General features: G+C 44.5%; 1 protein-coding gene across 6 annotated transcripts in view; it reads right to left on the bottom strand.

The window, feature by feature from the left end:
* SH3RF1 (SH3 domain containing ring finger 1) overlaps window positions 1–16,216 on the bottom strand; it is a 152,644-nt gene that overhangs the window by 67,456 nt on the left and 68,972 nt on the right. Inside the window, exon 1 of one of the 6 annotated variants that reach the window (XM_067745401.1) lies at window positions 110–577. The exons of the other annotated variants lie outside the window; for them this stretch is intronic. Within the exon in view, the coding sequence (XP_067601502.1) occupies window positions 110–352 (243 nt within the window). The 5' untranslated portion in view covers window positions 353–577. Of the gene's footprint in view, window positions 1–109; window positions 578–16,216 lie in introns of those variants that run through there. 6 annotated transcript variants of the gene reach the window in all.

The raw sequence follows: 16,216 nt of genomic DNA, 5'->3' as shown, positions 1-16,216 counted from the left end.
AGACTCACGGGGCCTCGGACCTACCAAACTGTAAGAACATCCATCTGTGTTGCTTTAAGCCACTAGGTCTGTGGTGACTTGTTACAGGAGCCCTAGGAAACTAACTCACCACGCGAATCCACAGCCACCACTCGCATCCCCGGGCCAGTCCGAGGTCCAAGGCCACAGGGGACAGGCCCGGCCTCACATCACGTCCGTCTGTGCGGAACTTCCCGTCTGTGCTCGGGTCCCACGAGGATAACGGGGCAGCACTGCACGGCTCGGGCCGGGAGAGTAGACTGCAGGGGGCCCAGGCCAAAGACAGCCCCGCACAGACGCTGGGCAAGGCCATTCCCTGTTTACTTGAGCTCATTCTTGGAACTACATTTGCTTCCAAGTGAAATACAATTTACTCTGAATAGATTTTACAGTGTTCTACTTGAAACAGCTGGTTGGACTTTCCAAAAAGCATCTTGTCAGAACTCTGTATTTTTTCCTAAAACATATTCCTCCCGCTGAGTCACATCAGGAGGCTTGGTGGTGACTGCAGATCACCTCTTGAAGGCAAAGCCCTTCGACTCCAGTCTGCAATCGGCGTCTCAGAGGACGGCGCGGCTCCAGAGGACACGTCACCTGCACGCAGAGACAGCCTGCACACCCCCTGGCCACGGCCCCTGCACGGCCGGCCGAGCAGAGCGCCCAGGTGGCCACAAGTGGTCCTTTCCTTTCAACATCCAACCCAGTGCAGCTCGGTCTGGGACGGGGTTGTCCACGAAGAATAAAGCAGGGGGAGGAAAAGAATCAAACTGAACACCTGCGGAGGAGAAAAGCATGCCAACCAGACCTCCAAAGGCTCGAGTCCCAAATCCCGCTCGTGTAAGTACTGAGCCTCCACTGCTGAGCTGTGGGCATCGCCCAACCAGCCAGCACCCGTGCAGGGCACTCCACACACCGCACAACGGGGGACGCTACCAACCACTGCCCAGGTCAGAGCCTCCAAGCAGAGTCAGAGGGCGCCAGGTGGCTTGGGGCTCTTTTGACCCACATGGTCCAGCCCCCAGCCTCTCCCCGACCCCCTTTGTTTTGTCTTTATTTACTTGGTTCAGCCTTTGGTTGTTGCCTACTCAAGTGAATAAGATTCAGCAAAAGCACCTCAAATACACTGTGCGATCGTGAAAAATACTAATTTACATCAGCTTCGTGCGCATTCGAAGCAAACTCAGACACGTGACTCTTCCCCTCCGTCAATTTTAACAGAACCACTGCCCCCTCCCCCAAAACAACTGAAACCCAATGCTTTCAGGCACTTTTATTCCTCAATCTCTTAATCTCTAATCTCAACAAACAAACAATTTAAACAAATCTTCCAATGACTCGGGCACCCATGGGCATTCTCCTCACCAGCTCGAGTCTCACCTGCCCACAACCCGGCCTCTGTCCTTAATCACACGCTCACTCCAGGAAACAGAGGAAGCTGCGCTCTTTCCTGGGTGAAGTCAATCAAGTCTGAAAGGAGCCACCCAAGGGGCTCAGGGAAAGCACACCCTGTGCAGGAGGGCTCAGTCCTCCCACGGGGACGCGGGGTGCTTCTTTGCAACTGTCTGGGACCATGGTCCCTACCTCTCTTATCTGGGAGGGGGTTCAGAGATCACCTCTTCTACTCCTCTTGTTTTACAGAAGAAACACAGGTGCAGTGTCTTTCCTACCCTGCTGCAATTCAGCCACAAACCCCTACTACTTGGAGCCTTCCAGGCTGGGCCAGACCCTCCTGAGTTGCTCCAGGCAAGGGCAGAAACAGCGCTGTGGCCCCGGCTCCATCCTGGGAGCCACAAGGAAAATAATGGCCTTTCTGGGAAATTCATCCTCTTTCTTTCCTCCCCGATTTGCCTGGTACATCCACCGTCTTCTCCCTGCTCCCTACCTGTGTCCCACATCCAAAATTCTTTTCACAAGCATTCCCTTTAGACAAACCTTTTAATAGAGAACTCATTAATCAAGATTAATGAGATCTTTTACGCACCAAAGAAGTTAAACTAATGGTGAAATCTGAGGCACCCTGACGATGTCTGAGTGTGTAAGAGTCCTCGTCCCAGCTCTCTTCCATCTATAGCATGTGGACAACTATCTATCATACTCTCGTAAATTTAACTACTTATGTCATTCAATTTTTATTCTTTTTTTAAACGGAGATCTCAAGTTGATGATTTTCATTTTATTTTATTTTTTTTTGGCCGTGCCGCACAGCTTGCAGGATCTTAATTCCCCAACCAGGGATCGAACCCCAGTCCTGGAAGTTAAAGCACCGAGTCCTAACCACTGGACCACCAGGGAATTCCCCCAATTTTTGTTCTTAATTTCATTTTATCGTGGTAGGACAACTTCACATGAGATCTACCCTGTTAACACACTTTCAAGCACACACTGCAGTCCTGATAACAAAGGGCACAGTCTGTTTAGCAGCTCCAGAACCATCATCCTTCCTGCATCACTGAAACTGTGCGCCCTTACACCCACGCCCTTGCCCACTCGGTCCTTTCAAAACTCTGCGGCTGTGGTCCACTCACTCCCATTCTTCTATGACTGTGGTGCTGAAGAAGAGGGGACAGAGACCAGCACGAGACCACGACCCCGGGGACCTCAAGGTCACCCAGCTGGTCGGCCCTTCCTGCAAGTGGCCTTGGGGCCTGACTGAGGCCATCTCTCCATTCAGCTCTCCAGCCATCTTCCTGACCAAGTTTTCAAACTCAAAATTAAGCTCCACGGTCTGACAAAATTGGTCTGATATTTACACCCCCACCACTCTCCAAATCCTCTTACTGGGCCTCAATTTTCTCTACGGTACTCACATTCCACTGCATGTCTATCTATACACCTACGATACTCTGTGACATACCTATTTTTGCTGTCTACTGTGCCTCGCCTATTAAAAGAAGGAGGAGAGGGACCATATTTGTTTTATCTATTGCTGTATCCCCAGCCCAGAGCTGTGCCTGGCATGATGCAAATATTCAAACCATTTCTGTTGAATGAATAAATGGAGTTTCTGTGGGAGAATGAAATAGAATATTTGAAATGGAGACTATTCCAGAAAATCAAAATATCTGCCACATTTACACTACATACCCTTTTTAAAATTTTTTTTGGAAGTATAGTTGATTTGCAATGTTGTGTTCGTTTCAGGTATACAGCAAAGTGATTCAGTTATACACATTATATATATTCTTTTTTCAGGTTCTTTTCCCATTATAGGGTATTACAAGATATTGAATATACTTCCCTGTGCTATGCAGTAGGTCCTTGTTGGTTACCTATTTTATGTATAGTAAGCGTGTATGTGTTAATCCCCAAATCCTAATTTAGCCCTCCCCCCCTTTCCTTTGGTAACCAGAAGTCTGTTTATGTCTGTGAGTCTATTTCTGTTTTGTAAATAAGTTCATTTGTATCATTTTCTTTTAGATTCCACATACAAGTGATATCATATGACATTTGTCTTTCTCTGTCTGACGTCACTTAGTATGATAACCTCTAGATCCATGTATGTTGCCGCAAATGGCATTTCATTCTTTTTTATGGCTGAGTGATATTCCATGGTATATATGTACCACACCTTCTTTATCCATTCCTCTGTCGATGGACATTTAGGTTGCTTCCATGTCCTAGCTACTATAAATACTGCTGCAGTGAACACTGGGGTGCATGTATCTTTTCGAACTATGGTTTTCTCCAGATATATGCACAGGAGTGGGATGGCTGGGTCATATGGTAACTCTATTTTTAGTTTTTAAGGAACCTCCATACTGTTCTCCATAGTGACTGTACCAACAGACATTCCCACCAACAGTGCAAGAGGGTTCCTTTTTCCCCACACCCTCTCCAGCATTTGTTATTTGCAGACTTTTTACTGATGGCCATTCTGACCAGTGTGAGGTGATACCTCATTGTAGTTTTGATTTGCATTTCTCTAATAATTAGTGATGTTGAGCATCCTTTTCATGTGCTTGTTGGCCATCTATATGCCTTCTCCAGAGAAGTGTCTATTTAGGTCTTCTGTCCATTTTTGATTGGGTTGCTTTTTGTTTTTCAGTTGTATGAGATGTTTGTATATTTTGGAAATTAATCCCTTGTTGGTCGTATCATTTGCAAATATTCCTCCCATTCCAACCCATTCTGCGGGTTGTCTTTTCATTTTGTTTACGGTTTCCTGCAGAGGCAAAAGACCCATACTCCAAAAACTATAAGTTGCTGATGAACAAAACCGAAGATCACACAAAAAGATGGAAAGATACACTGTGTTCTTGGATTGGAAGAATCAATATTGTTAAAATGACCATACTATCCAAGGCAATCTACAGATTCAATGCAATCCCTATCAGATTACCAATGGCATTCTTCACAGAACTAGAACAAATAATTTTAAAATTTGTATGGAAACACAGAAGACCCTGAATAGCAAAAACAATCTTGAGAAAGAAGAATGGAGCTGGAGGAATCACACTCCCTGACTTCAGACTATACTACAAAACTACAGTAATCAAAACAGTATGGTACCGGCACAAAAACAGACACATAGATCAATGGAACAGGATAGAAAGCCCAGAAATAAACCCACAAACCTATGGTCAATTAATCTACGACAAAGGAGGCAAGAATATACAATGGAGAAAAGACAATTTCTTCAATAAGTGGTGCTGGGAAAACTGGACAGCTACATGTAAAAGAATGAAATCAGAACAATCTCTAACATCAAATACAAAAATAAACTCAAAATGGCTTACAGACCTAAATGTGAGACGCAATACTGTAAAACTCTTAGAGGAAAACATAGGCAGAACACTCTGACATAAACTGAAGCAATATTTTTTTGGATCCACCTCCTAGAGTAATGGAAACAAAAGCAAGTACACAAACGGGACCTAATTAAACTTAAAAGCTTTTGCACAGCAAAGGAAACCATATACACTACATATCCTTGACTGAATACAATCAATTTAATAATTTTAAAGTTACTTGTGTATTACTCTATAAATTAGAAGAAAGATAATACGTTATTACAACTGATTTGTTAGATACAGCTGATTTTCATGTTCAAATCAGGTAAAACACAATCATTTACAAAAGAGGCTGACCAAGAAAATCACTTCTGGAGCAAGTGCTTAGACATGAGGACCCATGTAGCATGACCATGTTTCAACACACAGATAATTAAGAATGCCAAAACATTCTCTCTTCCAAAGTATTCTTAATTTCCTAACGTTAAAGTTCAACATTCCTCAAAAATACGATGACAGAGACTTTGAGAGAATGGAAACTAACATAACAGAAAAACCAACCTCCACAGTTTGCAATATAGGAGACACTTTATTAGTTTCTATCACAGATTCATTTGGGATCTTTTTTTTTTTTTTTTTGCGGTACGCGGGCCTCTCACTGTTGTGGCCTCTCCCGTTGCAGAGTACAGGCTCCGGACGCGCAGGCTCAGCGGCCATGGCTCACGGGCCCAGCCGCTCTGCGGCATGTGGGATCTTCCCGGATCGGGGCATGAACCTGTGTCCCCTGCATTGGCAGGCGGACTCTCAACCACTGCGCCACCAGGGAAGCCCTCATTTGGGATCTTTAGGTGCAGTCTTGGTCTAACATGACTTACAAAGGACTTACGGGAAAGGTTTCTCCTGAACACAAGTGACTGATTTAGGTCCCCGTTAACAACCCCACTCCTTTCTTGCTTCAGAAGGACGGAGAAGAGGCAGTGATCCAGACCTCAGATGGCCCGTCCACCTCCTTAAAGACATCACACTGCGACACAGGTCAGTAGGCAAGGCACTGCTTTTTTCTACCATAAAAGGAAAGGAGAAAGGTGACTTTTAGCAGGGTTTTTCGAGACTTTCTAATAACTGCGGAAAGTTTTTTTTTGACGTCAACAAGAAACAAATGAGTTAGGACATGACTGTGTGTTGGAAGCCTTGGCCAAGAGAAGAGGTACGTAGAAAAGGGATGTTTCGTTTCTGTAAAATCACCAATTTATGAGTGTACAAACCTCAAGCTGACGGGTTTTCTCCATTAGCAGGGCTCACAGGAAGGGTTGTTTGTTGTTAAAAGCAGTATTAACAACCCGATCCAAAAATGGGCAGAAGACCTAAATAGACATTTCTCCAAAGAAGATATACAGACTGCCAACAAACACATGAAAGGACGCTCAACATCATTAATCATTAGGGAAATGCAAATCAAAACTACAATGAGATATCATCTCACACCAGTCAGAATGGCCATCATCAAAAAATATACAAAAATTAAATGCTGGAGACGTCGTGTAGAAAAGGGAACCCTCTTGCACTGCTGGTGGGAATGTGAATTGATACAGCCACTATGGAGAACAGTATGGAGGTTCCTTAAAAAACTACAAATAGAACTACCATATGACCCAGCAGTCCCACTACTGGGCATATACCCTGAGAAAACCGTAATTCAAAAAGAGTCATGTACCAAAATGTTCATTGCAGCTCTATGTACAACAGCCAGGACATGAAAGCAACCTACGTGTCCACCATCGGATGAATGGATAAAGAAGATGTGGCACATATATACAATGGAATATTACTCAGCCATAAAAAGAAACGAAATTGAGTTATTTGTAGTGAGGTGAATGGACCTAGAATCTGTCATACAGAGTGAAGTAAGTCCGAAAGAGAAAAACAAATACCATATGCTAACACATATATATGGAATCTAAGAAAAAGAATGTCATGAAGAACCTAGGGGTAAGACGGGAATAAAGACACAGACCTACTGGAAACGGACTTGAGGATATGGGGAGGGGGGAAGGGTAAGTTAGGACGAAGTGAGAGAGTGGCATGGACATATACACACTACCAAATGTAAAACAGATAGCTAGTGGGAAGCAGCCGCAAAGCACGGGGAGATCAGCTCAGTGCTTTGTGACCACCTAGAGGGGTGGGATAGGGAGGGTGGGAGGGAGGGAGATGCAAGAGGGAGGAGATATGGGAACGTATGTATATGTATAACTGATTCACTTTGTTATAAAGCAGAAACTAACACACCATTGTAAAGCAATTATACTCCAATAAAGATGTTAAAAAAGAAAGAAAGAAAGAAAGAAATGACAAGGCAAGTTAATGCACTGAGGAAAGTTATTAATAAATATGTGGATTTTTTCATTCACTTAAAATACTTCTCAGCATGTCCAAATAAAAAAAAAATTCATTCAGAAAGCAGTATTAGCTCCTGTCACTCCTTCTGCCCAAATCTGAGACCTGAGGTGTGGGTGAGGGGCCCAAAGCCCGAGCACAGCCCTTGGTGACACACGGAAAGCCACGCCCGGAGGCCCCAGACCCGGGAGCCCCACGAGCAGGTGGACCGTCACCCCCAGCCCGCCTCCCAGACCCACGTGCTGGAGCAGGGGCTCTCCCGCAGGCCACCTGTGTCTTCCCAGCAACTGTCTGCTGGACGCGTCACAGCAACGCGCTGCATTCAACCCTAGATTTTAACGTGTTTCCAGCTCCATCGGCACCTCACACGTGCACATACCGACACAGGTCTGACCTGGAAGATTCTAGAAAACCAGACAGTGAGGCCTGTAGGGGAACCCACGCAGGCTGCGAGTGGTGGGCGTTAGACCTAGGCTTCACCCCCATCATAACTTCTTCACCTCCCTGGCCTCACACAAGGGAGCTCTTCTTCTCCTTTTGAGCCATTCATTCAACTTTAACACCATGAGGCCATCCTGAAGAGAGCGAAGGTTCCCGACCTTCACCATCAATCCACAGCCACCACTCATGACCTGTGGGCCACTGAGGAGGAGATGCCTATCTCTGGATGATGAGGCTGGTCCAGAAAGGATCCCCAACTTCCCGATCACCCGGGCTGGGAGGCCATTCTATTTTTCGCACGCGGGCTCCACAGGGAATATGCCAAGACAGGGTCTGTGTCCCAGGGTGTGCACTAAATTACAGCTCGGAGAGCACCCCCTCCAACTAAACCAGCAGAAAACGCACAGCGGTGGACAAGATCACACACGCGAGGGATTATCTTCAAGATAAAGGCTTTTACTTCCTGACTCAACATCTTGGTGGCTCCTAGTTTTTAAACAGCAATGTTGCAGGACCACCAAGATAAAAGCCTCCCTATTCCAAACATTTTTTAAGTGCATTTTGTGTTATCTGCTTCCTTACGATGATGTTTCAACTGAAAGGGACAAGCCTGGGTAGGAATTTCAAGACTTCCTTTCCTACATATAAAGAAACTGTACTTTCATATTTCTCACTCATCCCGCAAGTGTTCACTGGGTGCCCAGCCTCATGCTGAACTCTGCAGATAAAATGATGAATGAAGAAGACATGGCCTCGGGCTTCCCTGGTGGCGCAGTGGTTGAGAGTCCGCCTGCCGATACAGGGCACACGGGTTCGTGCCCCGGTCCGGGAAGATCCCACATGCCGCGGAGCGGCTGGGCCTGTGAGCCATGGCCGCTGAGCCTGTGCTCCGCAACAGGAGAGGCCGCAGCAGTGAGAGGCCTGTGTACCGCAAAAAAAAAAAAAAAAAAAAAGAAGAAGAAGACACGGCCTCTCCAGGTGGGAGCCCACAGCTGGGGAGCAACAAATCCCAGGAGAGATAGGGCCGGGAACCTTTCGACTCCGGACCTTCTCAAACAGTTGAAATATTCTAGATATGCTGGAGAGAAAGAATTCTAAAAATTTTAAAGTGAGTCATAGTCTCAGCTGACCTCTTTAGAGGCACAGAAATGAACTATGACTCTCAGGGAGCATCGTTCTTTTCTTCTAGGAAAATTAACTGAAAGGTGATTACTACCCGCTGACCCCCATTCTCCAAGCTGGTGTGGAAAGGAAACAAGAGGGATGAATAAAGAGCTGGCATCCACATAGCGGTCAGAGGACGCAGGCCAGGCGCTGCTCACTCCGGGGGGGGGGGGGGGGGACTGGGGGAGGGAGGGCAGGACGAGGCCCAGAGTTAGGGAAGGACGGGTCAAGGTGGGGATCAGGGGGGGAATGAGTCCAACACCAGGGTCACAGCCTCCAGCCCGAGGTTCCAGGAGTCTGTTCTAAGCTGGCTTCCAACTCAGCCTCCTGTATCCCCGAGCCCTCAGCGGAGTCTGTTACACAACAGCTCTGGGACAAGTGGTACTTTGGGAAGGAAGGAGAGGGGATGCCTTCCCCTGCTTGAGGCAGTGTGGCTGAGAGAGGGCCGCCGGCACGGCTGGGGAGACGGAGACGGGACAAGACAGTCAGGGCCAAACGGAAGCAGGGGTCCAAGGCCACAGAGGCCAGAGAAGGGCCACACGGGCCCTCCACCCACCTACTCCCCGGAGCCTCAGAAACGAGTCACATACTGGGCTGCCCAAACTCCATGGGATGGGGACTCCAGCCGTTTTCTGTAACTAGGAAGGAAAGAGCACAGAGCTGAGAGATGTCGGGATCTGGAGGTTATACAGAAAACTTAGTGCAAATAAAGCAACGATTCCCCCTTCCAGCACGGGTCCTGATGGCCCTATTTCCCGAGTGCTTACCCTAAGAGAGAGCACTGGGAATGCCCGACTCACTGCGAGGCATCTGTGCAGTTTACGTATCTCTCTTTATAACACTGAACTTATTTCTTCTCAAAGACTGACTATGAAATGACTGTGTATATCATATTCTATTTTCTTTCTCATTCTATTATCAAGTATCCTGTTCCTTTAGGCTGAAGAAATAATGAAAACTGCACTTACAATTTTAAAAGGAACCCTTTATCTTTATATATTCCAAAACATGCTTTAGAAAATACCAGTGTTACTAATAAAAATAGTATTTCCACAGGTACGTTTTCTTGACTATTAAAATATGCTCTCCTATCAATAAATAATCTGTTCTTTACATCTGGTTTATACACCCTCTCCACTCCAGGGTAAATTAAGATTCTCTTTAAAGTCTCAAGGTCTCTCTTTTACGTTAAAGGATTCTTTTCGGTATTTCTTTAACTATGAGAACTACTAGCAACTACCGTTCTAGTTTCTGGTTAAAGTTTAAATTAGCTTGTTTCACACAGTTTTATTTTCTTTAAGACAATCTCTTTCGCTCTCTCTTCTGGTTGACAAGCAATATGTTTAAGCTTATTTCCTTTTTCATGAGAATACATTTCATATACTGTATCCAGCAATAACAAAGCAGTCAAGATCTTACTGAAAACTAATCATCTAAAGAAGATGGGATACATACATATGATGGAATATTACGCAGCCATAAAAAAGAATGAGATAATGCTATTTGCAACAACATGGATGGACCTAGAGATGGTCATGCTTAGTCAAGTAGGTCAGACAGAAAAAGATCAAGATCATATGATATCACTTATATGTGGAATCTAAAAAAAATGGTACAAATGAACTTATTTACAAAACAGAGTCACAGATGTAGAAAACAAACTTATGGTTGCCAGGGGGGGAAGCGGGAGCGGGGGAGGGCTGGGAATAAACTGGGAGACTGGGATGGACACATACACACACTAGTGTGTGCATCAATCTTTCAGCAAGGAGTGTGAAACACAGGCTATTTTCTCCTCCAATATTTTGGTGGCTGCATCAGTATCTTGTAACTGACTTTTTCAATGGAATTATGCAGCTACCTTGACATTTTCAACAAATTACAAACTGTGGAAAAGAAAAAAATTATACATACACACACAAATGAAAACTTCTGGGAAGACGTTGAAACTGTCTCATTCTCATAAAGACAGCTTTGGCTTAAGGAGTTATTCTGAAGAGACTCTTACCGGTTCAAGTGGAAGCTCTGCCAACCGTCTAAGCACTCTGTGCTTTTCTCAATTCTGTTTCCACTGATGCAACACTCAAGGGCCCTCAGAATCAAGTGACCACTGATCACAACAATGAACGCAACGCCCTCCACAAACCACTTAAAGCAACTCAGGAGAGGCTCTCTGCAATCAGGTACGTGGTAGAGCAGCGCGGCCTGGAGCACCCGGGGCTGATACTCTGCTGGTATTCAGTCCCACGAAAGCCCCTCCTTTACAGAGCTGGTCCCCACATGGGGCCAAGCGGGCAGAGCCAGGGATCCAGCACGAGCTCCCCGCCCATCACAGCTCCGGCTGCAAAGCCAGACAAGGCAGCATCCGGGCAGGGGGAGGACTCGGTCACGGCATGTACGCTACGGCTCCCCTACCGGCCTCTCTTCTACGGATCTTTCGAGTCACAGATTTTCTGTTTCAAGGGCCATCAGCACAATACCCCAGGTTAAAAATAAAACCAGTATCTCCCTGTACCTTCAGAGAAAGTGAGGCGCGTAGAGGAAGAACGAGCCGTGGACCCCCTCCACCAAGCTTAGTTAGCTGTTTGCTCTCAGACACACCGCTCAACCTCTCTGAGCTTCTTCGCTCGTGTTGTTAGGCTGAAGCAAGGATGAACGTGCAAAGCACCCGAGGCTATGGATTGCTGCTGTGCTCCCCCAGCCACATTCAGGTTTAAGTTTCAGCAGGAACACGGTGTCAGCCTCCAGCAGACCAAACAGAGGACTCCTCCCCCGGGGATATCTTTTCTTTTCACATAAGGAAGTGCCGGTAGCTATTCCAGAGCTGCTAGGTTCCGCTTCAGTATACAGAAATATTAAGTCTGCAAGTTAAAGCTGTCATTCAGAACTGTTCCCTCTGGGACAGACAGACTTTGCCCCGCTACTAAGGGTGCTGCGCCTGCGGTGTGGCTGAGTGATCATTACAGCGCGGGCCCTGTCAGCGAGCACATCCCGCCGTGCACACGGGGAGGTGGAAAGGTCTCCCCACGGCCTGCCCGTCAGTGGAAGAGAAGGTTCCTGGGCCTGGGGACTGGACCGAGGACAAGGTCTCCGTTTAGAAGTTAACAGACATCAATCCGCTCGGTGATGGAAGAGGACAGCCCACGAGCTCTGGGAATAAATCAGCTGCTGCAGGATTGGAAATCTGAATGAAAGAGTCTTTTCCAGGTTTATGTTCCTTTGATGTTACTGGGTTTTTTTTTTCCTGCCCTCTCCTCCCTGGATGTTTGGTAAAATCGTCTTTTTAAAAATCTTTATCCGCTGTGCTAAGGCAACCTAAGGGATGTGCATTTTGTTCATATTCAGGCCAGAGCTGTAAAGGGGACCAGGGGACAGTCTGACTCCTGGCAGCGAGCACAAGAGCCCCTGAAAACCTGTCCCAAGAGAATCTCCAAAATATTAAAAGAAAGACAGACACACTCGGAGAAAATGAAATCAAGACAGTCCTCCATCTAAAATATTTTCTGTATAATTCAAGTATGACTGTGTATTTTAACCTTTTTGTTATGAAATAAATCATCTGCAGAAACATGTGCAAAACAAGAGACGCAGTTCAAAGATTTACCACAAAGGGAAACACTCACAGAGCACCACCAGGTCAAGAGACAGACCCTGTCAGGACTGGAAGCCTCCCCCTGATCCTAGTAACACCCAGCTCCCCCCGCTTTCCTAAAGGCATCCACCATCCTGCCTCTTACCTAAGTCTGCATCCTTAAACACGATGGCTCTGTGGTGCTTTTAAAAATGTTACTTAGGGGCTTCCCTGGTGGCGCAGTGGTTGAGAGTCCGCCTGCCGATGCAGGGGACACGGGTTGGTGACCCGGTCCGGGAGGATCCCACATGCCGCGGAGCGGCTGGGCCCGTGAGCCATGGCCGCTGAGCCTGCGCGTCCGGAGCCTGTGCTCCGCAACGGGAGAGGCCACAACAGTGAGAGGCCCGCGTACCGCAAAAAAAAAAAAAAAAAAGACAAACTAACCTCTGAGTTGTTCTTTGGGTTATTGTAATTTGCAGTTCTGGAGTTTTCATTTGGTTCTTACTTATGCTTTCCAGTTCCCCTGAATTCTTTTCTTTCCTCGAAAATAGTGAACGTAATAATTTTGAAGTCTGTTTCTCATGACACCAATTTGTGACGCTTCTCTGCATCTTTCCACTGCTATTGTTTTTCTGTGTTGTGCTAATGTTTCCTTCCTCATCCAGTGTTTATTTCTGATTGTCAGATGTTGTTTTTGGCAAATTGTTAGTAGAAATAATTTGAGGGTTAGGGTAATATTATATTCTTCCAAAGGGGATTTAAGCTTGTTTTTGCTGGACACCTATGGGACTAGTACTCTGGAATCACCTCCATCTCATTTCAGGGAAAGAGGTCATTTGAAGCTGGGCCTCCATCCTCCCTGATCCTGGCCCCATAATTCTTCACTATCTTATAACCTCCCCAATGCCTCTAAGTAGAATACTTTTTTAATTTAAAGACAATTTTTCAAAAGAGAAGTTTTAGGTTCACACCAAAATTGAGAGGAAGGTACAGAGAATTCCCAAATGCCCTCCACCCCTACACATGTATACAGCCCCCCCATGATCAACGTCCCGCACCAGAGTGATACGTGTTACAACTGATGAACCTAGGTGAACACGTCATAATCATGCAAGGTCCACAGTCTACATTAAGGTTCAGTCTTGGTGCTGTATATTCTGTGGGTTTGGATAAACGTACAATGACGTGTATCCACCATCACACTATCATACAGACTATTTTCACTGCCTGAAAAATCCTCTGTGCTCCACCTATCCTTTCCCCACCCTCACCCCCTGACAAACACTGATCTCTATACTCCATAGTTTTGCCTTTTCTAGAGTGTCATAGACTTGAAATCATACAGTAAGTAGCTTTTTCAGATTGGCTTCTTTCATGTAGCTATATGCATTTAAGATTCCTCTCTGTCTTTTCATGGCTTGAGAGCCTGTTCCTTTTCAGCACGGAACAATATTCTAACACCTGCAGTACCAGAGTTTATTTCTCCATGCACCTACTGAAAGACATCTTGCTGCTCCAACAACCAGTTATATTTTAATTTGCTTTCCTAGTCTTCCTTAGCAAGAGGGTTAACCCAACTTACCCAGCCCACTGCCCTAGACCTGTGTTTTATTTTAACAAGCAGATCCTTTACTATATCTCCTCAAAGCCAACCCACATATTCACCCATGAATTTGCCTACGACTGCTTTAGTTTTATCTAACAAGGTATTTATTCTCAACTGTAGTTTTATCCAACTTTAGTCTTACTCAACAAGACGTTATTATCAACTATTTAAAGTCCTTAAAATAGTTTCGACCATTTTATTCTAAAAGTACTGAAAAAGAAACACTCAAAAGTAAACAAAAGTCAAGTAAAAGAAGACACAGAGGGCTTCCCTCGTGGCACAGTGGTTGGGAGTCTGCCTGCCAATGCAGGGGACGCGGGTTTGTGCCCCGGTCCGGGAGGATCCCACATGCCGCGGAGCGGCTGGGCTCGTGAGCCATGGCCGCTGAGCCTGCGCGTCCGGAGCCTGTGCTCTGCAACGGGAGAGGCCACAGCAGTGAGAGGCCCGCGTACCGCAAAAAAAACAAGAAGACACTGAGGGGAAGACCAAGTGAAGGCCATGAAAGGTGGCACCCACAAGCCAAGGAGAGAGGCTCTCAGGAAACCAACCCCGCCCACACCTTGACCTGGGACTTTTAGTCTCCAGAACCAAGAAAGTAAAAAACAAAAAAAGAAAAACAACAAAAGGAAAAGAAAAAATCATCTGTAATTCTGTAACTTTTGCTTTTAATTACACGAAGGCCCATTGCATAGTAACTGTGCTTGTATTTATGTTTTAATAAAACAAACTGAATTTGGAATGGCATAATAATCTTTTAAATATAAATGAAATTATTAACATTTTATATTAAAATCACAGACTTGGTACTCTTTCCACAAATAAATGATGAAACTTTTCTAGCACCTCTTGGTTAGAAGAGTATTATATCCTTTTAAAATATGAATAAAAGTTAACTCCTGACTATAGGACACCGAGGAAGAGAAAAATATAAAAAGTTCCAACAGTTTTCTTTGCTGTGTAAGAAAACTACAGCTGATTTGCCTGCTGGAACTGCTAAATAAAAACTGACACCTCAAAATGAGAAAGTTCTCCTTTGAAGGAAAAATAAAAATGTTCCATAATAGTGGTTTAGAAAAATCCAATGGCCCAAAGTTACTGCATCAGATAAGATTTTCCACTCTTTCTGGCAATATTTTTGAACTGGAGAAAAAGTTAAATTACCTAATGGAAAGGTTAAAAACAAGGTCCTCTGCCCCCCGCTTTCATCTGCTTTCTATAATCAAAAATTGACTGTCAAGCTACTGTAGTTTTCATCACTTTAAACCACAAATGAAAGGCCTCATGTTTAGACCACCAGCAAATGAATACTTTTACACATATGTAACATCCTTAGTTATATTAATATTAGTGTTCTCCTGCAATGCATATATGTCTACAAATAGCAGAGTATTAAAACACCAAGTTCTTAACTCTTTATATGCTGTAATTTTCCACAGGGCTGGTCAATATAAATGTGTATTTAAAATTACACACCTTTGTACATGTCCCCAAAATACATGTATTTGTTTTTGCCCCTACTTTTAATATCATATTCAATGTAATATATATATACACAAACACACACACACACACACACACATACATACCAACACATGCAACCTGATTTGTACAATATTTGGAAAGAAATTTGTGTTATTAGAAATAATGCATTCCCTATGGAAAGAAATTTTTAAATTGACCTTTTTTAGATCATCCAATTTGTATAAATCTTTATAAATGTATAAATAAATATAGAGTACGCAAAAATGAATATTAAAGAGAATAAGTAGGATTGGAAGAATTAATACTGTTAAAATGTCAATACTACCAAAAGCCACTTATAGATTCAATGCAATCTCTATCAAGATTCCAATGCCATTTTTTACAGAAGTAGAAAAAAATTCCTAAAGTTTATATGGAATCCCAAAAGACCCCAAAGACAAAGAAACCCTGAGAAAGAAGAACAAACCAGGAGGCATCATACTTCCCGATTTCAAGTTACAGTATAAAGCTAGTCATTGAAACAATATGCTACTGGCATAAAAAGAGAGAAATAGACCAAGGGAACAGAATCAGGAGCCCAGACATAAGCCTAATCGTACCCAGTCAACTGATATTTGACAAAAGAGCCAAGAACGTTCAATAGAGAAAAGACAATCTCTCCAACAAATGGTGCTAGGATAATTAGATATTCACATATAAAAGAATGAAGCTGGACTCATTATCTTACAGCACTCACAAAAATTAACTCAAAATGGATTAAAGATGAAAATGTAAGACTGTCACCATGAAACTCATAAGCTCCTTGAC

Source organism: Pseudorca crassidens, chromosome 7 (assembly GCF_039906515.1).
Source record: "Pseudorca crassidens isolate mPseCra1 chromosome 7, mPseCra1.hap1, whole genome shotgun sequence".
NCBI classification, from domain to species: Eukaryota; Metazoa; Chordata; class Mammalia; order Artiodactyla; family Delphinidae; genus Pseudorca; species Pseudorca crassidens.
The sequence above is the reverse complement of the archived record's forward strand: the minus strand, read 5'-3'. Positions and strand labels throughout refer to the sequence as shown.